The sequence below is a fragment of the Lampetra planeri genome, chromosome 76 (genome assembly GCF_965212315.1).
Source record: "Lampetra planeri chromosome 76, kcLamPlan1.2.h2, whole genome shotgun sequence".
In the NCBI taxonomy this organism is placed as follows: Eukaryota; Metazoa; Chordata; class Hyperoartia; order Petromyzontiformes; family Petromyzontidae; genus Lampetra; species Lampetra planeri.
Genome location: NC_136181.1, coordinates 2,826,137 through 2,852,203, shown reverse-complemented (window position 1 = coordinate 2,852,203; position 26,067 = coordinate 2,826,137). Strand labels below are relative to the sequence as shown.

At 45.2% G+C, this 26,067-nt stretch overlaps 1 protein-coding gene across 1 annotated transcript in view; it reads left to right on the top strand.

Moving 5' to 3' along the window:
• The first annotated feature begins 1,762 nt into the window (after nucleotides 1-1,762).
• The window catches only part of LOC144737956 (chymotrypsin-like elastase family member 2A), a 38,190-nt gene continuing 13,885 nt past the window's right edge, over nucleotides 1,763-26,067 (top strand). The window contains exons 1-5 of the mRNA XM_078620865.1: nucleotides 1,763-2,038; nucleotides 18,480-18,571; nucleotides 19,298-19,395; nucleotides 22,809-22,937; nucleotides 24,979-25,115. Coding sequence (XP_078476991.1) covers nucleotides 1,990-2,038; nucleotides 18,480-18,571; nucleotides 19,298-19,395; nucleotides 22,809-22,937; nucleotides 24,979-25,115 — 505 coding nt within the window. The 5' untranslated portion in view covers nucleotides 1,763-1,989. The remainder of the gene's footprint in view (nucleotides 2,039-18,479; nucleotides 18,572-19,297; nucleotides 19,396-22,808; nucleotides 22,938-24,978; nucleotides 25,116-26,067) is intronic.

Below are 26,067 nucleotides of genomic sequence, written 5' to 3'. Positions count from 1 at the left end.
CCCATAGACTCACACAGAGACCCATAGGCTCACACACAGACCCATAGACTCACACAGAGACCCATAGACTCACACAGAGACCCATAGACTCACACAGAGACCCATATACTCACACAGAGACCTACAGACTCACACAGAGACCCATAAACTCACACAGAGACCCATAGACTCACACAAATACCTACAGACTCACACAAAGACCCATAGACCCACACAGAGAGCCATAGTCTCACACAGAGACCCATAGACTCACACAGAGACCCATAGAATCACACAGAGACCCATAGACTCACACAGAGACCTACAGACTCACACAGAGACCCAAAAACTCACACAGAGACCCATAGACTCACACAGAGACCTACAGACTCACACAGAGACCCGTAGACTCACACAGAGACCCATAGACTCACACAGAGACCCATAGACTCACACAGAGACCCATAGACTCACACAGAGACCCATAGGCTCACACACAGACCCATAGACTCACACAGAGACCCATAGACTCACACAGAGACCCATAGACTCACACAGAGACCCATAGACTCACACAGAGACCTACAGACTCACACAGAGACCCATAAACTCACACAGAGACCCATAGACTCACACAAATACCTACAGACTCACACAAAGACCCATAGACCCACACAGAGAGCCATAGACTCACACAGAGACCCATATACTCACACAAAGACCCATAGACTCACACAGAGACCCATAGACTCACACAGAGACCTACAGACTCACACAGAGACCCAAAAACTCACACAGAGACCCATAGACTCACACAAATACCTACAGACTCACACAAAGACCCATAGACCCACACAGAGAGCCATAGACTCACAAAGACCTACAGACTCACACAGAGACCCATAGACTCATACAGAGACCTACAGACTCACACAGAGACCCGTAGTTTGTTGTCCTTCCCCCCTTCGTATTGTCGTTGTTGTCGGCCCTTTTGAGAAGTTGTCAGGCCGCGTGCGACCACGTGGTCACAGGTCGGTGCTAAGCAACGCCCGCGGCCATTAGGTGCCCCACTTGGAGGCAGTCATCCAAACTTGCATAATCGTCATCGTCACGCGAAGTTCCTCGTCACTATCATAATTTGCATGCTCAGCTACCGGGGTATTTTTTTCCCTCAGTGGTTAAGGGGCCGTCAGGAACAAAACTTTTCTAAAATACGGTCAAACTCTCGATCTGTGTGAGTTTACGGTTCATCTGATTTGTGGATTAACTGCACGCACCTGAGATTTTGACGTGGATTAATAACTCCTGGATGTTTTTCCTTCCTTAAGCCCAAATCTTGATTTGAAGCTTTCGTGACTACAGGAATCCATACTCTTTGGTTCTTTTAGTAAAGTCACGTAGGTGAAAAATAAAAGAAATCACGACGTTTCGGGCGCAACACAAGCTTCCGTCAAAATGCGCAACTTTAAATAAATATAGACAACACGTTCTACTTAATAAAATAGATAAATATTTTCTCCTACAACATCGGAGTGTAGCGCCACATTAAATACGCACTGCAATGACAATAGTTGAAAGCGATTTGAAGCATATTTTTGTTTAAAAAAAATTTGGGGGGGGGGGGGTCAAAAATCGTCCAAACTCGCGTGACGTCATTTATGGACGGCCCCTAAGCCAATCCGAATCCAACTATTGAAACACCCCACAGGGGAGGGTGGTGGTGGTGGTGGGGGTGTTTCGTTAACGTCTTATGGTTTATTTTCACCACCCCCTCTACGCGTCGAACGTTCTTTTTTCTGCATGTCTATGCGGTGAGAAATTTTGCTTAAAATAGCGATGGTGCAAGGTGGCGCATGGCAGTCCCCAAGACGCGTCGTCTCAGCTTGCGTGCGTGCAAGTGGCGCTTCCATTCGACTTCTCTCCGCGTGTTCATTAGAAGCGAGTTGGAGTTGAAATTTCCCACCACCACCACCCACCACCGTCCACAAGATTGGAAGAACTTCGAGAACCATGGCGACTCAAGCTGCATCAATGGTCCTGATGATCTTCGTCGCTGGAGGTTAGTGAAATCCCCCCCTCCTCCTCCTGTGAAAATTTCATCACAGTTCCTGTGATGATGATGATGATGATAGAGACGCAAACTCCAAATATACAGCAGCAGGCATCATGGTTGGGATGGAACTCACGGCCTGCTGTATACCAGGCGAGGTAGTTAACATCTCCTAGCCACTGTGATTATGATGATGATAGAGGCGCAAACTCCAAATATACAGCAGCAGCAGGCATCATGGTTGGGATGGAACTCACGGCCTGCTGTATACCAGGCGAGGTAGTCAACATCTCCTAGCCACCGTGATGATGTTGAGAGAGAGAGAAACGCAAACTCTAAATATACAGCAGCAGGCATCGTCAGGGTCGGGATCAAACCCACGACCTCCTGTATACCAGGCGAGGTAGTCAACATCTCCTAGCCACTGTGGTGATGAGAGAGAGACGCAAACTCCAAATATACAGCAGCAGGCATCGTCAGGGTCGGGATCGAATCCATAACCTCGTGTACATGTATACATGTTGTTTGCGTCGTTAATTGTGAAAATTCGGTCACAGTTCCTATGATCACTGTTTCATTGCTTTCATGGCTTTATTTTAGTGATTTCGAAAAGTGTATTGGTTTAGCCATGTTCGTTTGTTGTAGTACAGAGTTAGACTGATGGCCTTAATCTAAGTTGTCTTGTGGTTGTTGTTGTTTGACTTGCATCCCACTGGGATTTTTGCACACAGCGTTGGTGTACGGTGTTTTGTCTGCAATATTTTGCTGTCTTTTCTTGGATTTTCGGTTTGCACTCAGTCACATATTCACTTTAAGATTTTTTTTTGTTCATGTTTTTTGCTTGTTGCGGTTGCACCCGATTCAAGAGCCGAATGGCTCACAGGGCTACATCTAATAAATGAACTTGAACTCCTCCTCCTCTCTCTGTATCTCTCTTTGTCTCTGTCTCTATATGTTCGGGCCGCATTCCGCTCTCGCGTCCACTCACAGTGCCTGACACGTTTCAACTATTTTGTTTTGCCATTGGGTAAGCTCTCCCCAGTTGAGCTGTGTAGTAGCTTTTTGTTATTCTTTCAGAAGTGACCTGGTCATCACAAATGATAGCTCAACGAAGTGGCTTATCATCGGCACCATCGTCTTGTGGAAATGTATAGCGGTGACATACTTTGAGCGCGTGTTTGAACTAAATTATTTAATATTTGTTTGACCAGGTAAGGCCCACTGAGCTCTTTCAGAAGCATCTCAAATGATAGCAGCTCAACGAAGTTGGCTGATATCGTCAGCATCAGCATCACCATGTGCAAATGTATAGCAACAGCCAAACACTCAAAAACGCGTGACCGTTTATTCTAAACATGGAGGGAAAACCCGGAGGACCAGGAGAATACTACACACGACTACGGGGCAAGTGAGAGAGACGCAAACTCTAAATATACAGCAGGCGTCGTCAGGATCGGGACAGCTTTCCTTAGAGCCAGTCTCGCATGGTGTTGGACCAGATTACGCCAAAAGGCGCACAACTCAAGAACAATGCACCATCAGAGTATGAGAGCTCGGGGTAAGCATTTACATTATTGGAACCTCAATTGCCAGTAAAAAATATAATTGGTTTTTTACCCTTTTATCTGGAAACAAAACTGACACCTTTTTTACAAGGAGTCATGTTTGCATAAACCACAATACCTGCAGTCATAACTAAAAAAAAGCATAACTCTGATAATGTATGCACTGTCCTTAAAGTTGATTGTTTGCATTGTGGTCTATGCAAACATGACTCCTTGTAAAAAAAAGTGTCAGTTTTGTTGCCAGATAAAAGGGTAAAACACCAATTATCATATTTTTTACTGGCGAATGAGGTTCCAATGGTGTAAATCTTAACTCCTGTTTTGTTGTCAGAAAAAAGGTGGGAAAACCTAGTATCAAACCGTTACTGATTGTAAATGTTGTAGTGGGATTACTCTCCAACACACACACCGGTTGATGCAAAACTAAGTAACTAATTGGCACGTTTTCTTTATGTGACAACCCCTTACTGATTGTCTGTGTCAGATAGGGGCGAGATTAACGACACCTTTATATTTACACGATTTAACCCAACAACCTTTATTATGGATATAAACTAGCACGAACTTGCGGAACTTCCGCGAGGATTTGGACAGTCCCCGATTTACAAAGTGGGTTTGTTCCGAAGACATACACACACTGATTTTCGCACGCGCACACAAATACAAAGATCCCCCGTATAACCTTAACAGATTATTGGCGCAAGTGCTGTTAGCGAGCAGCACATTTGAACACTCGAACGGCACACGAGGGGGTGAGTGGCCAGCACCATTCCCGGCAGCCTTTGTCTCCCCAGTGGCGTTGTTAACACACCGCAGCAGGTCGGCATTTGAGGCTAAGTAGACCTAGGTGATAATCGTCACAGCTGTTAAGGCACACATATTCACTTTCACACGCTTACAGACAAAGATCCCTCATATAGCCTTAATAGACTGTTGGGGCAAGTGCTATTAGCAAGTAGCACCTAATGAAGGCCCGCATGGCACACAAGAGAGTGGGTGGCTAGCAGCACGCCTGACCGACTTTGTCTGCCCAACAGCGATGTTCATACATCGCACAAGGTACTTATTTGAGGCTGAGTCGACCTAGGGGAGACCCAGGAGTGGTTCGGATAATCGTGACTGGTGGTGGCCCTGTGCAGGAATGGAACTCACCTTAACGCAGTGTCGCGTTAACCACTACACTACCTAAAGCTTTCGTGACTGCAGGGATTCATCTTCTTGGTTCTTTCGGTAAAGTCACGTAGAATGGAAATAATAAAATAATACAAATAAACATCATAAAATAATTCTCACGACGTTTCGGCCACAACGCAAGTAGCCGTCCTCAGGTGGAGAACAGGTCTGTCGAGGAGACAGAGTCTGAATGACAAGCCCCAGGCTTGGAGCGACTATTTAAGCTGGGATGGAGGGGCGAAGAGCGCCTTGACAAAATAATTTGCATATCAAGAGGAATTTAGCACATTTATGATGTTTTATTTTTATTATTTTATTATTTCCATTCTACGTGACTTTACCGAAAGAACCAAGAAGACACTACACTACCGTTCCTGACACAAACAAAAATTAAATATCTCCCTGTAGTCTTAACAGACTATTGGAGAAATTTGCAGTTATGAAGGCCGACATGGCACACAGGAGGTTGGGTGGCCAGCACCACGCCCGACCGCCTTTGTTTCCCTAGTTGGCGATGTTTACACACCACACGGGGCAATCATTTTAAGCTGAGTCGACCTTAGAAAGGCCCAGGACCGGTTTAGATAATGGTCACTGAGGTTGAGCGTGAGGGGGAATCGAACTCGGCGGTCCGGGTTCGTAGCGCAGCATAGCGCTAACTGCTACGCTACCGCTCCTGACATACATGGATAGGGTGTCTCACCTTTAATAAGTTTGTATCATCACGTTTGCAGGGCACGTATACGTGCCGTAACGCTTGGCAAGCAGCCAGCCAGCCTGTGCGACGGTGCCAAAAGTGTAAAATTATGATTTAAAGCTTTTGCGACTGCAGGAATTCATACTCCTGGGTCATTCGTTCAAGCAATCGTCTTGAGACGTCTTGAGACGATTGCTTGCGTTGCGATCGAAACATCGAGATCTATTATTTTTTATTCACGTGACTTGACTGACAGACCCAAGAGTATGCAAAATTATGTTAATGAGCCCCCATCGCACACGCCGATTGGTTGCAGTGGATGACGTCACCGCCACCAAGCAGCCAACCAGAGGGGCAGAATGTTTCTTCTTATATATAAACGTAATTTTTTGTCTGTCTGTCCGTCTGTCTGTCTGCGTACGCGCGCTTGCAAAGGATTTGACTCGCGAACCGTGGGGTCTACGTTTAAAAAAAGTAGCCGGGTACCACGCTAGTAGCCCCGTGGTGAGCCAGCGCTATTCTGTTTTCCCATCCGTGAACTTTAAAGTAGTTAAATTAACAATTTAGTGCGATTTATCTTCATTTAATTATTTTCCCGCGACACTAAAGCTGCCCAGGGTTGCACCTGGCAATGCACGCGTGTAATCGGTTGAGGGTGGGGTGGGATTTCTGATTCGCGTTCAAAATGTGAAAAAAAAAATACACGCAACGCTGAGGTAAATTCCTCAAAGTGTCATGTCCTCTTCTCTCCCCCCCCACCCCAATGTGTGCACTTACTACTATAGGGTCGGTAGATACTAATATTATAGCGCTAAAATAGTATTATTGTAGCGCGGGTAGGGGGGTGGTGGGGGGCGGGGGTATCGGCCCAGACCCCAGCCTGGCAATGTGTCACCTCCTGCTGGGAAATCTAGGCGAGGCCGCGGGCTCTGCACGGGACTAGGCCTCACCACGGCAATGTAAAGTACAATTTTATTGAATCTTTCGCTAACAGCTCAGGTTCATTGTTTACTATTACTATCCCGTGTGTTTGAACTGACTAAATGTGTTGCCTCCAAAGTCTACTATACAGTCAATGGGGACGATACATTCAGTAGATACTACTATATTCATTAGATACTACTGCAGAGTCAGTATTTACTACTATAGAGTTGGTTGATATTACTATCGAGTCGGCAGATACTACTATAGGGTCAGTAGATGCTACTACAGTCAGTAAACACCACTACGGTCAGTATATATTACTATAGAGTCAGTAGATACTACTATAGTCAGTAGATAATACTACAAGTCAGTAGATACCACTATAGTCAATATATACTGCTGCAGAATCGGTAGATATGACTATAGTGTCAGTATATACTGCCATAGTCAGCAGATACTGCTATAAAGTCTACAGATACTGCTATAGAGTCTGCATATACTACTATAGAGTCAGCAAATACTACTATGGAGTTAGTAGTTACTACTATAGTCAGTAGATAATACTATAGAGCCAGCAGATACTACTATTCAGTTAGTAGTTACTATTGTAGAGTCGGTAGATACTACTGTAGGGTCAGTAGATACTACTATGGTCAGTAGTTACTACTACAGTCAGTAGATAGTACTATACAGTCAGTAGCTACTACTGGGCTCAGTAGATTCTACTGTACAGTCAGTAGATACAACTACAGAGTCATCTTCTTGGTTATTTCGGTACAGTCACGTAGAAGGGAAATAATAAAAATAAAACATAATAAAATACAATTCTCACGACGTTTCGGCCACAATGCAAGCAGCCGTCCTGCTGCTGCTTGCGTTGAGGACGGCTGCTTGCGTTGTGGCCGAAACGTCGTGAGAATTGTATTTTATTATGTTTTATTATTATTATTTTATTATTTCCCTACTACGTGACTTTACCGAAAGAACCAAGAAGATACATCCCTGCAGTCACGAAAGCTTTAAATCGATAGATACTACTCACTCTATTGTATGTAGGGTGTGTAGGTATATATGCCTACGCGGGGGTAAAAATATTTTTTTATGGGGGGGAGGTCGACAATTTTCGGAAACCTTTTAGATCAACTATTTACCCCCCACTTTCTATAACATTTTGGACTTCTGCAAGCCTCTTATAATTTTGTTGCCGGACAAATGGACAGACAAACAGAACGCCGGGCTTTCACAATAGCTTAGTATTTGTGTATGTATATGTTATGTTTTTAAGAGAAGTTTTTTAAATTTATTTTCCCCCCAGGCAACGCCGGGTACTTCCCGCTAGTTATTCTATAAGAAGATATGATGAGTCTTCAATGCAGTTGTAACGTGTGCTTAAGATTCCGATCATATGGGCACGGCCACTCATCGTATTCAGTGCCATCGATTGAAACTCCAACATGTTTAAGTGTCTTTAAATTTCGATTTAAAGCATTCGTGACTGCAGGGATTCATCTTCTTGGTTCTTTCGGTAAAGTCACGTAGAATGGAAATAATAAAATAATAAAAATAAAACATAATAAAATAATTCTCACGACGTTTCGGCCACAACGCAAGCAACCGTTCTTAGGTGAAGAATAGGCCTGTCGAGAAGACTAGGTCTGTCGAGAAGACAGACCTGTTCTTCACCTGAGGACGGCTGCTTGCGTTGTGGCCGAAACGTCGTGAGAATTATTTTATTATGTTTCATTATTATTATTTTATTATTTCCATTCTACGTGACTTCACCGAAAGAACCAAGTAGATGTTTAAGTGTCGTTATAGGTCGGCGGGCAGGCTCCCCTGAAGTCAAACCGTGACATGCGGAGAGACCGGTTGGTCCTGAGCCGCTAGCTTAGGCACTCCCCGCGTTGATTTCAGACACGGAACGGCACCTCTCCCCGAACCCAAAACGTTGCTCCGGGCGAGAGGGAGGGGACTCACGAAACACGCTGCTGTGCATTCGGTATGCCTCGGGTTACCCGCTGTTGCAGTACTTGACTAATTTGCAGAGGGGGTGCTGCTGTCGATGAGGCATCATCATCATCAGGCGTGAGGGCACCGGCACGAATCCCTCCCTGTGGAGGGCTTCTCAAGTTCAAGTTCATGTATTAGGTGTAGCCCTGTGAGCCATTCGGCTCTTGAATCGGGTGCAACCGCAACAAAACAAAAAACAAAAACATGAACAAGAAAACATCTTAAAGTGACTATGTGACTGAGTGCAAACAGAAAATCCAAGAAAGGACAGCAAAATATTGCAGAAAAATCACCGTACACCAACACTGTGTGCAAAAATCCCAGTGGGATGCAAGTCAAACAACAACAACCACAAGACAACTTAGATTAAGGCAATCAGTCTAACTCTGTACTACAACAAACAAACATGGCCAAACCAAAAAACTTTTCGAAAATCACCAAAATAAAACCGAATTTTCACAATAAACGACGTGAACAACATGTACTACGCCTATTGCCCCCACTGATGTCTGCTTCTCTCCCCACCCAATGTGTGCAGATACTAACTGCCTACAAAATTATTTTTTGGGTGGGGGGGGGGAGTGATTTTTTCTTTGGGAGGGGTCGACAATTTTCGGAAACCTGTTGGATCAACTTTTTATCCCCACATCTGGGAGGGGCTGGTCATCTGAAAAAGTCTCTTATAATTTAGTTGACGGATAAACGGACAACGCCAGGCTTTTATAATAGATTGGGAGGGGGGTTGGGCGGTTCGACAGCACAACGATGATGGGGTGTGTGATTCTCAGGTAATATGTACACATGGGTGCATGCTGATTGTGTGTACGCACCAGAGATGTGGACTCGAGTCATGTGACTTGGACTCGAGTCAGACTCGAGTCATGAATTTGATGACTTGCGACTCGACTTGGACTTGCATAACAATGACTTTGTCCCACCTATGAGATGTGGACTCGAGTCATGTGACTTGGACTCGAGTCAGACTCGAGTCATGAATTTGATGACTTGCGACTCGACTTGGACTTGCATAACAATGACTTTGTCCCACCTCTGGTACGCACTATGTAGGTATGTATGTGCGTGGTGTGGGGGAGCGGTGGCGTAGCAGTTAGCGTATCGGTGAGCGCTACGCCACGCTATGAACACGGCCACCCGAGTTCTCATGGCCAACACCGATGACGAGTATCTGAACCGGTCCTGGGCCTCCCCTAGGTCGACTCAGCCTCAAATTAATACTTGAGTACTAGGGAGACAAAGGCGGGCGTGGTGCTGGCCAAATCATACTCTTTGGTTCTTTCGGTAAAGTCACGTAGATAGAAAATGAATAGATCACGACGTTTCGATCGCAACACAAGCGACCGTCTTCAGGTTGAGAGAGAGATTGCTACTGAAACAAGGTCTTATATACAGTAGGCCTGAGATGGGTGCAGCCTCAGGGTAAGAAGGCGGGGCTAGAGATGGTCTCCCTGAGGCTGTGCAAGTGGCTATTGTATTGTGAGAGATTAGCATACTCGTAGGTTTTTTTCGGTAAAGTCACGTAGGTAAAAAATAAAAGAAAAAAATAATAAAAGTAATAATAGAAATAAAAGATTATTATTGTAGTAGTAGGTTTTTACCCTTTTAAACTGGTACAAAACTGACACCTTTATTCAAGGCATCATGTTTGCAATAACCACAACACAAGTAGTCAAAAAAGCAAACAAAAAGAAGCAACTCTGACAATGATAATAATATGCACTGTCCTATTATTATCATTATCAGAGTTGCTTCTTTGTTTTGCTTTTTTGACTACTTGTGTTGTGGTTATTGCAAACATGATGCCTTGAATAAAGGTGTCAGTTTTGTACCAGTTTAAAAGGGTAAAAACCTACTACTATATTTTGCCACTGGTAAATCTGAGATCTCATAGTGAAAATATTATTACTTTCAGTAATTTTTTATTTTATTTTTTACCTACGTGACTTTACCGAAAAAACCTAAGAGCTTTCGTGCAGTCACGAAAGCTTCAAATCTAGAGATTAGCATGTCAATGCACGAGCCTAGTATGTCGCAGCATCGGTGGCTGAGTGAGAAGGACATCCTACGTGACTTTACCGAAAAAACCTAAGAGCTTTCGTGCAGTCACGAAAGCTTCAAATCTAGAGATTAGCATGTCAATGCACGAGCCTAGTATGTCGCAGCATCGGTGGCTGAGTGAGAAGGACATCCAAGCCCGTCAATACAAAGACATCCAACCTAATAATGCAACTCAGAGAGTCAGCTAAAATCGCAGGAAGGAAGGAAACATCACAGCAGGTTAAGACTTGACCTGGTCAATCACGTCCTTCCAAATATTGCTCAATTTGTACCCATCTTCTCGGTTGAAGTTGTGTCTGTGTTTATATATCTGGATGGCTTCATGAACAAATCTCTGATGATAGCCAGTGGGTTTGTAGAGTACCTTCGTCTTGGAAAAATCTATTTCGTGTGAGCCCACAGCATTAAAACAATGATCAGCAACGCCAGAGGTATTGGTCCTAGCGTTCTTCAGATCTGCCTTGTGTTCGCGAACACGGTCCGAGTTATGTCGTTTCGTTTCCCCAATGTAACTGCAGCCGCAGCCACAACTTAGTTTGTAGACACCAGGATATTGCATGTCAGGAATGCTTTACAGATGGGATCAAATCACTGATTCGTTTGTGCTGTGTTGAAACGAACCTGGATCTTGTGTTTGTTTAAGATTTTGGAAGTATTTTTGGTAACCCCTGCTATGTATGGCAAGGTGATGGTTTTGATTTGGTCCTCAGATGGTTGTCTCCCCATGGATGGGGAGACAGCTTTGCGGATTGTACGGTCAGAATATCCATTCATCCTGAGGACTTTGTGTACGTGCTCCAGCTCACTAGATATGTAGCGTTTTGTTGAGGGAATTCTTCTGGGCTGGATGGTGGTGGGAGTCAGGCTTTAGATAGGCATCCGTGTGGGTGGCTTTCCTGTAGACATAATGTCCCAACGAGCCATCAGGTCTCTTCTCGATCAAAACATCCAGGAATGGTAACTTCTTCTTAGGTTTTTTCGGTAAAGTCACGTAGAAAGTAAAATAAAATAAAAAACAAAAATCACGACGTTTCGGAGGCAACACAAGTCTCCGTCATCAGGTGGGACCGTCACAGCCAGATTAGCTGTATCAAGTGAGGCAATGATTCAAGATGTAATCCCTTAAAAGCGAGTTGAGGGGGGAGGGAGAGGGAGGGGGGAGCTCATCAGACTATGGTAGCCAATGAAAGGAACGTATCGGGAGGGAGGGGGGGCGAGGCCAAAAGGGTGGGCGATGGACGTGGAAGCGCTTGTGCGCAAGCGGCCAATTACTGCACACGCCAACACAATGGAGCGATTGTGCGCAAGCGGCCAGCCACTGCACCCGCCAACACAATGGGCAGAGAGGAGGAGGGGAGGTCTAATACACATGATAGACAAAAGAACGAAAATGATGATGGGTACAAACTTAGGGGGAGCTCATCAGACTATGGTAGCCAATGAATGGAACGTATCGGGAGGGAGGGGGGGGGCGGGGGGCGAGGCCAAAAGGGTGGGCGACGGACGTGGAAGCGCTTGTGCGCAAGCGGCCAATTACTGCACACGCCAACACAATGGAGAGAGAGGGGGAGGGGGGTCTGATACACATGATAGACAAAAGAACGAAAATGCCCATGTTTATACCAATGCTGGCTGAACAATGAAGAGAGTACTGTTAAAATAACTGGGGATGTTAACACTCGGTAAAGTACAGTAAAATAGTGCCTGTCAGATAAGATGGTCCAAAAAATTTGTGATTAAGTCTTTTTTGCGTGGTTGATAACATCTTTCCAATGATTACTAAGTTTGTACCCATCATCACGGTTGAAATTATGTCTGTGTTTGTATATTTGTATGGCTTACAAATATACAAACACAGACATAATTTCAACCGTGATGAAATTATGTCTGTGTTTGTATATTTGTATGGCTTACAAATATACAAACACAGACATAATTTCATCACGGTTGAAATTATGTCTGTGTTTGTATATTTGTAAGCCATACAAATATACAAACACAGACATAATTTCAACCGTGATGATGGGTACAAACTTAGTAATCATTGGAAAGATGTTATCAACCACGCAAAAAAGACTTAATCACAAATTTTTTGGACCATCTTATCTGACAGGCACTATTTTACTGTACTTTACCGAGTGTTAACATCCCCAGTTATTTTAACAGTACTCTCTTCATTGTTCAGCCAGCATTGGTATAAACATGGGCATTTTCGTTCTTTTGTCTATCATGTGTATCAGACCCCCCTCCCCCTCTCTCTCCATTGTGTTGGCGTGTGCAGTAATTGGCCGCTTGCGCACAAGCGCTTCCACGTCCGTCGCCCACCCTTTTGGCCTCGCCCCCCGCCCCCCCCCTCCCTCCCGATACGTTCCATTCATTGGCTACCATAGTCTGATGAGCTCCCCCTAAGTTTGTACCCATCATCATTTTCGTTCTTTTGTCTATCATGTGTATTAGACCTCCCCTCCTCCTCTCTGCCCATTGTGTTGGCGGGTGCAGTGGCTGGCCGCTTGCGCACAATCGCTCCATTGTGTTGGCGTGTGCAGTAATTGGCCGCTTGCGCACAAGCGCTTCCACGTCCATCGCCCACCCTTTTGGCCTCGCCCCCCCTCCCTCCCGATACGTTCCTTTCATTGGCTACCATAGTCTGATGAGCTCCCCCCTCCCTCTCCCTCCCCCCTCAACTCGCTTTTAAGGGATTACATCTTGAATCATTGCCTCACTTGATACAGCTAATCTGGCTGTGACGGTCCCACCTGATGACGGAGACTTGTGTTGCCTCCGAAACGTCGTGATTTTTGTTTTTTATTTTATTTTACTTTCTACGTGACTTTACCGAAAAAACCTAAGAAGATGATTTCTTGCAGTCACGAAAGCTTCAAATCTAGAATGGTAACTTGCCATCCTTTTACACTTCCATGGTGAATTTGATGGCTGGGTGTATGGAATTCATGTGGTTGAAGAATTGGTTTAGTGCTGGCTGGCCATGTAGCCAGATGACGAACGTGTCATCTATGTATCTCTTCCACAAGGAATGACGTAGGGTAGATGTCTGGATGGGATCTGTCTCAAATTTCTCCATGAAAACATGCGCGACCACTGGCGATAAGGGAGAACCCATTTGGGTACCCTCCTCTTGTTTGTAGAATGTACCATTCCAGGTGAAGTAAGGATTGGTAAGGCAGTGCCTCACCAAAGTTGGCACATCAGAATTCAGTCCCTGTTGGACCAAGTCTTCAATGATTGCAAAGGTGTCAGGCACAGGTACCTTGGTGAACATAGAGACTACATCGAAACTGACAAGCAAATCATCTGGAGACAGTGACATGTCTTTGATTAGAGAAACCAAGTGAGCTGAGTTAGGTACAGCTGAGGTGGTCTTGCCAGTGAATGGAAGCAGGATCTCAGACAGAAATCGTGGCAGTTTGTAGGTGGGTGAGTTAATGGTGGAGACGATGGGACGGAGCACTGTACCTTCTTTGTGGATTTTTGGAAAGCCATAAAATCTGAGTGGTCTAGCAAGCAGAAGGTTTTAGAGAGAGCAGCTTGGTTGGTTCGATTAGAGAAGTCGAGTTAGTGATGACATTTTTGGTTTTCGTAACAAAGCGATTGGTAGGATCTCTATTGATTTTGGAATAGCTACCATCCATAAGAAGGTCCTGCATTTTGTTGTTGTATGTGGTTTTATCCATGATGACAGTGGCATTGCCCTTGTTGGCTGAGAGGATAACAATATCATCTCTCTTTTTCAATTGAACGAGTTCAAAACGCTCGTCCTTGCTGATGTTGCTAACGGGGTTCTTAGCGTTTTTGAGATAGCAGCTATTTCAGATCTTGCTATGTCTACCAGGATGTGTCCTAAGCCTTTGAGGGCTATGTCGACCTGGGCAATGATATCATCCACTGGGGTGTGTTTAGGGGTGACTGCGAAATTCAACCCTTTAGCTAATACCGATTTTAGGCTGTCGGAAATTGGGCTGTTACTCTGATTGATAACAATCTTGTTAACATCTAACTTTTTAACATGTGGATCTGGCTTCTTTTTAGACAGGAAGTTGGATTTAGCAATCAGGTTAACTTTACATTTGGCTGACATTGAAGCGGCAGAATAATCAGATGTGGACATTTTTTCTGTCAATGCTAAGTGAGATTGTTAAAGCTATATGGGGGATCTTTGTCTTTGTGGTGTGTATGTGTTGATGGGAACTGTTACCATGCAATGGATAAGTGAATATGATCTATTCCAATGGTAGGGAATTGCTAGTTATTGAGTCGGCGGTGACGAGATGTAACTACCTCGCCTGGTATACAAGAGGTCGTCGGTTCGATTCCGACCCTGATGATACCTGCTGTATATTTGGAGTTTGTGTTTCTCTCTTACTCCCCGTGGTCAAGTGGATTTTCATCCGGGTCCTCTGGTTTTCCTCTCCACATTTATAATCAACATCACGCGTTTAGAGTAATTTATCTGCTGTACATTTTCACACGGTGATGATAATGATAAGCCACTTCGTTGAGCTATCATTTGTGATTGCCAGGTCGCTTCTGCAAAAGAGCTGCTACATAGCAGCTCAGTGGTGGCCTTACCTGGTTAAAATAAAAATAAAATATCTTCTTGGTTCTTTCGGTAAAGTCACGTAGAAGGGAAATAATAAAATAGTAAAAAAGAAACATAATAAAATAATTCTCACGACGTTTCGGCCACAACGCAAGCAGCCGTCCTCAGGTGAAGAACAGGTCTGTCGGGAAGACAGCGTCTGAATGAATCGAAATAAAATAAAATAGTTTCATTTATAAGTGCCGAGCACAAGGCGCTCGAGGCTGTGGATGGCTGGGTGAGGCTGGGCGCTGTGACTGTGCCCTGCTCGAAGTGAACACTTTATTTTACATTGCATTAAAAAAAACTCGACATTTTAAACAATGGAAAGTGACACTCTGCTGGACAACCAACAGCGGCGTTCTTCATTGCAAGGCCCCGCGGGCCACTGGCGGTCCCTGGTGACCTTCATTATAATTGTTTGCTAGTGGGTAAGACCCCACTGAGCTATGTAGTTCTTCTTCAAGCGACCTGGCCACCACAAATTATAGCTCAACGAAGTTGGCTTATCGTCTGGTGGAAATGTATAGCAGTAGCCAAATGCTCTGAATGCGTGACGTTGATTCTAAATGTGGAGGGCAAACACCAGAGGACCAGGGGGAAAAATCCACGCGACCACGGGGATAGAGAGAAACACGCAAACTGCAAATGTACAGCAGACATCAGGGTCAGGATCGAACCCACGAGCCTCCTGTATACTATATCGCCACCGTGTGAGATGTGAACTGGAGCCTACTCTGGCATGTTCATCCAGACGTGACACGGGAAACTACGCGTATTCAGGTAAGAAGCGGTCACCAATATCGTCAAAGACCGCATATGAGGCGTCAAGCACTCGGGCGTGCTAGGGAATCACTTATTGCACGGACTTCAGAGTCATTGAGTGTGAGCTCAGCTCTGCGCTGTCGAGAGCTCAATAAGCTTCAGCCCTATCCAGTCTGAAAACTGAGTTCCCCATTCCGCTGAGACCACGGTCGTGGCTATTTGTAAATTACCTCTTGGCAGCTTTAGACTTTTTAAAATCCTTTATATTACGTTCGCTTGCTTTCTTACGACCGTGCAAATCTTTCGGTCGTTTTTTAACCCACTTCCCGTGATCCAATCGAGCTGACATTTTCCACACAGACTCGTTGTGCGTGACAATTAATGTTCTTGAATTTTTTTTTCCAAAATTTTACACTTTTTAGGACAAAAATATTATATTTAATTACCAATTGCTTAATGGTGCAATGCAATCATCTGACCCATAGGTGGCAGCCATCTCAAGCCAGAGGACGAGAGGACTCTAGCCGCCACGCATATACAGTGAAAAACTTTGTTTTTACGGGTTATACTTGTTTTGTGGTAAGCACTCGGTCGTTGCTTGTCAATGATCAGCCGCTTTAGACATCATCGATACACTGTGTCTTCATGTACTGCCTGCAGACACACTTCGGCATCGCCGATGATGCCCTTTTGCTGGTTGGACTCTTAATTGACTGGCCGTCCTAAGTCCATCAAACATTGACAATATACAGTATATATATGGGACCTTTTTTGACATTATCCAAGATGATGAAAAAATTATAATAGGTTTAACCCTTTTTGGCAATAAAACCAGTGTTAATATGTTCAAACAACAACCTTTTCCAAGGCATCAAGTCTGCATTAACCAAACACACTTGGGGCAAAACATGCTCTGATAATTACGTATGCATTGTGTTTGAAACTGATTGGTGTGCACCAGAGACAGCTTTCTTTATGCCCTTATCTCACTATCCGTGTTAAGCCAGAGAATGCCGAAAGGTGAACAGCACAAAGAGAATGCAAGTATCAGCGCACTTAAAATAAAAAAACCCTTTTCTTAATGTTATCGATTTTTGCAAATCTAAGTCGAGTTAATTTTTTTGTACGAATCTTAGAGACGCCCAAGTAAATTGGGCAACAGCGAAACTCTGCAATGCTGCTTGCAACGTCCCCCCCCCCCCTCCCCATTGTGACATCACAGGCGAAGTTTGTGACGTCATATGCAGGCGGGCAGGGGTGTTCGCTTTGTCCCTCACATTAGGAATAACCACGTGGTGCATGTAATTAATTCAATTATGATCATGATTGTAAACTACTGAACAGGACCCTGCGGGGTGGGCTGGTAGGAATAATACTTAGTACCGGTACAGGGATATCGACCGGGTATAGAGGAGTTAAAGAAAAAATTAGTGTATTCTAGTGTAACATTAATTAAAAGTGTTTGTTTTGACAAGAAACGCTGTGAGATTTAAAGACTCGTAGTCTTTCATTTCCAAACGATCACATCTGAGATTAATTGACCACCACCTTCTGCACTAGGCCTCGCGAAGCCTCCCGCACTAGGCCTCGCGAAGCCTGCCGCACTAGGCCTCGCGAAGCCTTCTCTGCAGTAGACTTAGCGAAGCCTTCTGCACTAGGCCTCGCGAAGCCTCTGCAGTAGGCCTCGCGAAGCCTTCTCTGCAGTAGGCCTCGCGATGCCTTTTCTGCAGTAGGCCTCGCAAAGCCTGCCGCACTAGGCCTCGCGAAGCCTGCCGTACTAGGCCTCGTAAAGCCTTCTCTGCAGTAGACTTAGCGAAGCTTTCTGCACTAGGCCTCGCGAAGCATTCTCTGCAGTAGGCCTCGCGAAGCCTTCTCTGCAGTAGGCCTCGCGATGCCTTTTCTGCAGTAGGCCTCGCAAAGCCTGCCGCACTAGGCCTCGCGAAGCCTGCCGCACTAGGCCTCGCGCCGTGCTTTTCGTGCACAAATAAGGCGATTAAATGTATCTCGTCTCTGTGTTAATAAATGTATCTTGTCTCTGTGTTAAAAAAACGTGCTGCGTTTCAGTAAAGTAAATTTGAAGCGAAATTTAAAGTTTCGCCGTGAGGCGCCGGAAGCGACGGCCATCTTGTTTAGTTCACAGATCGCAGGGGGAGCGGGCGGCCATCTTGTCGGACAGACGGACAGACGGATGGACGGACGGACGGACACATTAATCTATTGGTGGTCTGGTCCACTTCGTTCCTACCAGTATAATAACTTAATAAAGGTGTCCCGTTTGGGCGGGCATTTCACCCCCCGCCCTCCCCGTGCCCCCCACCCCTGCAACCTCCACCCATGCGGCTTGTGTGTGTGTCTGCGTTTGTTTGGTGGGGAGCGGTAGTATAGCAGTTAGTGCTACGCTGCGCGACGAACCCGGCTACGACCCAAGTTCGATTCCCGTTCACGGCCACCAACACCAGTGAAGATCATCTTAACCAGTTCTGGGCCTCCCCTAGGTCGACTCGGCCTCAAATGAGTACCTGGCGCAATGTGTAAGCATTGCCATGCAGGCCTTCATAGGTGCTAGTCGCTAACGAAACTTGCCCCGACAGTCTGTTCAGGCTATATGGTGGAACTTTGTCTTTGTTTGTCTGCATGTCGCAGCGTACATCTCGGCCGTCCAAGGGACCCCTGTTGCACCCAGGGGCCGCATTGTGAACGGTCAGGAGGCCACTCCACATGCGTGGCCATGGCAGGTAAGCGGCGTCACGGATTCATACTCGTAGTTCTTTCGGTAAAGTCACCATGTAGGTAAAAAAATGAAATAAAAATGAATAAAAATAAAATAATAAAATCACGACGTTTCGGAGGCAACACAAGTCTCCGTCATCAGGTGGGACCGTCACAGCCAGATTTAAGTGTAGATATACACTACTATATACTACTATTATATACTAGGGGTTATTCGCGAGCGCTTGTGGCAACTGTGGCGTCCCCAAACAACCCCAACGTTTATAGTTTTGAATTAAGCAAGAACATCGTTGAATCACTTAACCTAAATTTCGATTGAAAGCTTTCGTAACTGCAGGGATTCATCTTCTTGGTTCTTTCGGTAAAGTCACGTAGAATTGAAATAATAAAATAATAAAAATAAAACATAATCAAATAATTCTCACGACGTTTCGGCCACAACGCAAGCAGCCGTCCTCAGGTGGAGAGCAGGTCTGTCGAGAAGACAGAGTCTGAATGACTCTGACGGCTGCTTGCGTTGTGGCCGAAACGTCGTGAGAATGATTTTATTATGTTTCATTTTTATTATTTTATTATTTACATTCTACGTGACTTTACCGAAAGAACCAAGAAGATCACTTAACCTACTTTCGCACCCCCTGTAGATTACAAGAAATGTGACGAAGGTTGACATCTCTCTCTGCACACCCCCCCCTCCTTCCATGCCTGCCTCTGGCCGTGTGTGAATGCAGGTGTCTGTGCTGTTCTTCTCCGTGAATTCTTGGTATCACAAGTGCGGGGGATCGCTCATAGATGCGCAGTGGGTGATGACGGCCGCGCACTGCTACAGGTTCGGTTGTCAGAATTATAATCTGAATATTTAATGTATATATATTTAAAAAAATAACTTTTTCTTAATAAACAGTAGAACCTCGGAGATCGAACGCACCAGGACTCGAACAAATCGGTGTTCGAACGATATTTCCGAACATTTTTTGCCCCGGAAACCGAACGAAATTCGGAGGTCGAACGGGCAATCGCGACTTGAAAGAACCTGTACGGCTGAGACGCGTATGACCAGCGTGCATGACGCTTGCCCAGACAAAGGTTTTACCGTATGAGAGGCTCAGTTAACGAGTAGCTCTCACCTAGTGCAGACCCGCAAAACATTGTTCCTTAACTTTTCTGGGTGGGGCTGGGCTGGGCTGGTCACCCAATAGTGTCCTTAAACGTTCAACCTACTCACGCCGGCTTGTGCCCGCCCTCAGAGTCGGCCATATTTGCGGAATACACCACACTGCCGTTGACCCTGGCCATTGACCGAGCAACCCAATGTTCCTACCAGCTCCCTCCGCAGGAATGTGTTCCCGACAAAGCAGCCTACAACACCCGGCCTACGCCTGACCATGCGACGTCGCGTTTAGGTGCGGGGACATTCAGCCAATGATGTTCACCATTCAAGAGCCGACTGTGTCCCCCCTCCCCAACCACCGAATCCTGTCTCTCAACTCACCTTGACTGAAATGACTATGGTTGTGTTTAACCTCCGTACATAATACAATGTTAGGATATACACTACTAGCTTTCCTACCCAGCTTCGCCCGAGACTTGGATTCACCACGCCCGGCCGCCTTTGTCTCCCCAGTGGCGATGTTCACACACCACACCAGTTACTCGTTTGAGGCTGAGTCGACCTAGGGGAGGCCCAGGACCGGTTCAAATATTCGTCACTGGTGGTGGCCGTGAGCGGGAATCGAACTCGGGTCGCCGGGTTCGTAGCGCAGCGTAGAGCTAACCACTACACTACAATGGGTTACGCTTCCACATGTGCGGGTCACATGACAGACTTGACGTCACAGCTCACTTGCCGTGCAAAAAATAAATGCATTATTGAGCTCCCCCCCCCCCCCCAAAAAAAAGTGTATTTTTATAATTTTTGCATGGTGTACAGTCTGGAAAGTACCCACATGGCAAATTTCAAGTTTGTTGCATGTCGGGAAGTATGCTAAACATTTTGAACAGACACACATATTCACAACTTTGCCTTTTACATATATGGAGATAGTGGTATTACTTTAGTTAGAACGTGTATTAGGTTTTAGAGGAATACAGTCTCACCACAAGTGACAGTTCTTTTTCTTGGTTCTTTCGGTAAAGTCACGTAGAAGGGAAGTAATAAAATAATAAAAATAAAACATAATAAAATAATTCTCACGACGTTTCGGCTACAACGCAAGCAGCCTTCTTCAGGTGAAGAATGAAACACTGCCAAGCTTGGAGCGTATATATAAGCTGGGTTGGAGGTGGAAGAAGAGCGCCTTGACAAAATAATTTGCATATCAAGAGGAATTTAGCATATTTATGGGAAATGCGTAGGAGGTGGGCTGGGGGGTTTCAAAGTCATATTATGCCCATGCATTATGTAGGATTAGCAGCATCAAAGGGAGGGGGTAGGGGGTAGCATTAACAAAGGGAGGGAACCATCTTCTTGGTTCTTTCGGTAAAGTCACGTAGAAGGGAAGTAATAAAATAATAAAAATAAAACATAATAACATAATTCTCACGACGTTTCGGCCACAACGCAAGCAGCCGTCCTCAGGTGAAACAGTTATTATTAATAAATAAACATATTTCAATGTAACAATAACTCACAATTAAGTTGTCGTGCCATTTTGCTTCCATGCGCACGTCAGTTATCAACAACGCCTGGTGTATCAGTACAAACACCAGGAGTAGCGCCACTATATGCTACGCTGTGTGTATTTTTCAGAAAATATATTTTCTATTTGTAACAACGTTTTTTTTGCATTCATGGTAAAAAAAAAAATTACTTGATTTTGTTGAATAGTTTTCTGAATATTTTTGTTACTTGTTTATCTCTATTGATTTGGGGCCCCCTTGTGGCCAACTGCGCCCATATGCATAGCATAGAGGTCGCAAACGGGTTTTGATTCCTTACCCATACGCGGCCGCACCAGGGTTGCAAATGGGTACCCGTACCCGGCCGGGTACAGGTAGCCGTATACTACCCGTACCCTACCCGTACCCGTACCCTACCCGAAATGAGTGACAAACGGTTACTCACCAGTGACTCACGGCCTACCCGTACCCGGCCGCATCAGGGTCGCAAACGGCTACCTGTACCCGGCCGGGTACGGGTAGCCGGGTATCGGGTAGGGTACGGATATCGGATACCCGGTTGCGACCTCTGGCATAGCATCACGCTGCACACACAAAGACAAAGATCCCCCGAATAGGTTGTAACAGACTGTTGGGGCAAGTGCTGTTAGCGAGCACCAATGAAGGCCAGAACGGCACACGAGGCGGTGGGTGGCCAGCACCACGCCCGGCCGCCTTTGTCTCCCCAGTGGTGATGTTTCCTACACACCACACCAGGTACTCCTTTGAGGCTGAGTCGACCTAGGGGAGGCACAGGACCAGTTCAGATAATCGTCACCGGTGTTGGCAATGAGCGGGAATCAAACTCGAGTCGCCGGGTTCATAGCGCAGTGAGCTAACCGCTACACTACCGCTCCCCACACACACATACCCCCACACACCCACAAATATACCCAAAACCATAGTTGTGCTCCTGTATTTCTAATGATGTTCACCATTCACACCCTCTCTATACCTCCAATGATGTTAACCAATCACAACCTCTCTCTATGTATATCCAATGGTCAGTTTGACACGTCGGCTTTAGCGACGAATATTGCTCATAACAATGTTTTTTTGGGTTAGATCGCGTAAATATAAATGTGCAATTAACGCGCCACCACCCGACAATTCTGGAAAAATTGCTCGATGATGCTGGATTTGATTACCAGCGAAATGTCACGATACTCGAATTGTAAATGTTGCTTTGGGTTTACTCTCCAACACACAACCAGTGTGCTGAACTAGTAACGAATTGGCACATATTGTTTACCTGACAAACCTTACTAATTGGCTGTGTCGGGTGGTGGCGGGTTCAACGACACATTTATAATTACGCGACCTAACCCAAAAAACCATTATGATGAATATTGCGAATGATGTTTCACCATCTTCTTGGTTCTTTCGGTAAAGTCACGTAGAATGGAAATAATAATATTTTATTATTTCCATTCTATGTGACTTTACCGAAAGAACCAAGAAGATGAATCCCTGCAGTCACGAAAGCTTTAAATCGAGATGTTTCATCATTCACACACACTCTTGCTATCTCCAATGAATGATGTTCACCCCCCCCCCTCTCGCTATTTTCTCCCATGCTTCAAGTAACAACACGATAAACAAGGTGTGGCTGGGAAAGCAGAACTTGGCAACACATGAAGTTGGAGAAATCGTTTCCTCCATCAGCCTTTTCATCATACACCCCTCATGGAATCCAGACTTCCCAGAACACGGGTAAGTACTGTCACGCTCAGAGGTGGTCGGGTGAAGATCCTGGATTTAATTATTGGGTTTCAACCGGTGATTAAACGTGATAAAAATTAACCCGTAAAAACAAAGTTTTTCACGATAAATCCTTTATATGCGTGGCATCGGGGCGGCTAGAGTCCTCTCGTCCTCTGGCTTGAGATGGCTGCCACCTATGGGTCTGGCAGCATTAAACAATTGGTAATTAAATATTTTAAAAAATTTCCCTAAACAGTGTAAAATTTTGGAAATTCTTTTTCACGAAAATGCATTGTCACGCACAACGAGTCTGTGTGCAAAATGTCAGCTCGATTGGATCACGGGAAGTGGGTTAAAAAACGACCGAAAGATTTGCACGGTCGTAAGCAAGCAAGCGAACTTAATATAAAGGATTTAACAAAAAAAAACATCTGGTGATGGGAGGGGTCTCAGCTTTTGTCACCAGTGATTGTATACACACACACTTAATTTTCTCAAGTTTGGGTTTGCACTTAATTTTGATTATTCCAGACCTGAGATTTGAAAAAAGAAATGAAAATTTATCCAAAAGCAGAGTGGTGTCGCTGCCTGTGTTGTGATATCTGAATCGATAAACAAAACAAAAACAATTATTTGTATTTACCAGATAACGCCCACTGAGCAAGGTAGCTATGTTTATGCAGTGACCTATCACAAATGATAGTTTAACAAAGTGTCTTATGAGTTGTACGCCTTCTGGTGTCATCTGGTCCAACACCAATGGGGACTAGGCTCTAAAGAAAGCCGTCTCGGGTGTGGACCAATCAACTTCAAGGACAGTGCACATTATTATCATTATCAGAGTTGCTTCTTTTTGTTTGCTTTTTTGACTACTTGTGTTGTGGTCATTGCAAACATGATGCCTTGAATAAAGGTGTCAGTTTTGTACCAGGTTAAAAGGGTAAAAACCTACTACTAAAGTGTCTTATCATCATCATCGTGTGGAAATTAATATCAGCCAGATACTCTCAACGCATGAAGTTGATTCTAAATGTGGAGGGAAAAACTGGAGAACCCCGGATAATAATCCACGCGACCACGGGGAGAGAGACACGCAATCTCCACATATACAGCAGACGTCAGGGTCAGGATCGAACCCACGATCTCCTGTGTACCAGGCGAGAAATTTTTACATCTCGCCACCGTGGCATCCCTCAGCAATTTACAAACGAGAATGTTTGCTCTGAAAATACTGAAAGCATACTTAACAATTGGGATACAATTGGGGGGGGGGGGGGGGAAATACAAGAAAGAAAATATGCATGGATTATGGAATACTTTCCTATATTCATTATTGATATTGTGGGTCACATGGTGTGTGCATACAACGTTTGTCGTATACAATCTCACCGATCAAACACAGCGAAGTAATTAAGCTGTTACGTGAGCAAACGTGCCCATCTTTACTGCTTCAGCGCACTGGTATCCTGGAGAGCCATCCACGACATTTGACCATTGGTTCCGGCATCCTGCTACGAGAAATAAACAGCATCATCAGGCAGCATTTAGTTTGTTGTCCTTCCCCCCGCACCTACGATTAGCACGGCTGGATGCGTATGGTGTGAAAGAAGTTCAACATACATCGACTCACACAGAGACCCATAGACTCACACAGAGACCCATAGACTCACACACATAGACTCACAGAGAGAGCCATAGACTCACACAGAGACCCATAGACTCACGCAGCAGAGACCCGTAGACTCACACAGAGACCCATAGACTCACACAGAGAGCTATAGACTCACACAGAGACCCATAGACTCACACAGAGACCCATAGATTCACGCAGCAGATACCCATAGACTCACACAGCAGATACCCATAGACTCACACAGAGAACCATAGACTCACATAGCAGAGACTCATAGACTGACGCAGCAGAGACCCACAGACTCGCACAAATACCCACGGTTGGTTACGTACGGTGCAAAAAAGTTAAAACGTACATACATAGATACATCCCAATTGTGTAATTGCATGGCATGCCACCGCATTGACTATTTTGCAGGTTTGACATCGCGTTGATAAAGCTCGCTGCCCCAGTGTCATTGAGCAACACTGTACAGGTGGCTGCACTGCCCGGTGCTGACTGGGTCCTGCAGAGTTGGCAGTCTTGCTACGCTACCGGTTGGGGGAGGCTTTACAGTGAGTGCGGGAAAACATCATCACACCCTACAAACTGCAGTGTCCATCCGGTAAATGGTGGTAACATCAGCAGGGCCAAAGGGGAGAGGGTGGTGTGGAGAAGGCAGAGGTCGCAAACGGGTTTTGATTCCTTACCCGTACCCGTACCCGGCCGCACCAGGGTCGCAAACGGGTACCCATACCCAGCCGGGTACGGGTAGCCGGGTATCGGGTAGGGTACGGGTATCGGGTACCCGGTTGCGACCTCTGGGAGAAGGCTTTCTCTCATGAGATGTGATCAAGAGGTTATTGCGGGGCCATGTGTTGACTCAGTTGTCCCATTGCAGCTGTTCAGACCGAGAGTTGTAAGTTCAACTGCCGGGAAATAGATGGCGGTTGTGGCATCTACTTCTGCAAAACATGAAGAACCAGTGGCATCTGCATCTGCAGAATGGGAAGAAACAGTGGCATCTACGTCTACAGGAGATTAGACAACTTTTAAAGCCATTCCCCGTTATTAGTGTACATCCCATACAGCGTGTTTGGAATCAACAAGAGTAAAGTTGAAATTACAAACAAATTGACTAACGAACAGACCTCTAGAACCTTACTCGTTTGTAAGTAGGGGTGTTCCTGTACCTCAATTTAGCACGTCGACATGGGTCGACGCATTATTTTCTTGAATAAAATGTGTTATCTTCTTGGTTCTTTCGGTAAAGTCCCGTAGAATGAAAAGAATAAAATAATAAACATAAAAAAATAATTCTCACGACGTTTCGCCACAACGCAAGCAGCCGCCCTCAGGTGGAGAACATGTCTGTCGAGAAGACAGAGTCTGAATGACACACCCCAGGCTTGGAGCGTCTATTTAAGCTGGGATGGAGGGGGGAAGAGCGCCTTGACATAATTTGCATATCAAGGAGAATTTAGCATATTTATGGGAAATGCAGATATGCGATTAGTACTACTTGTG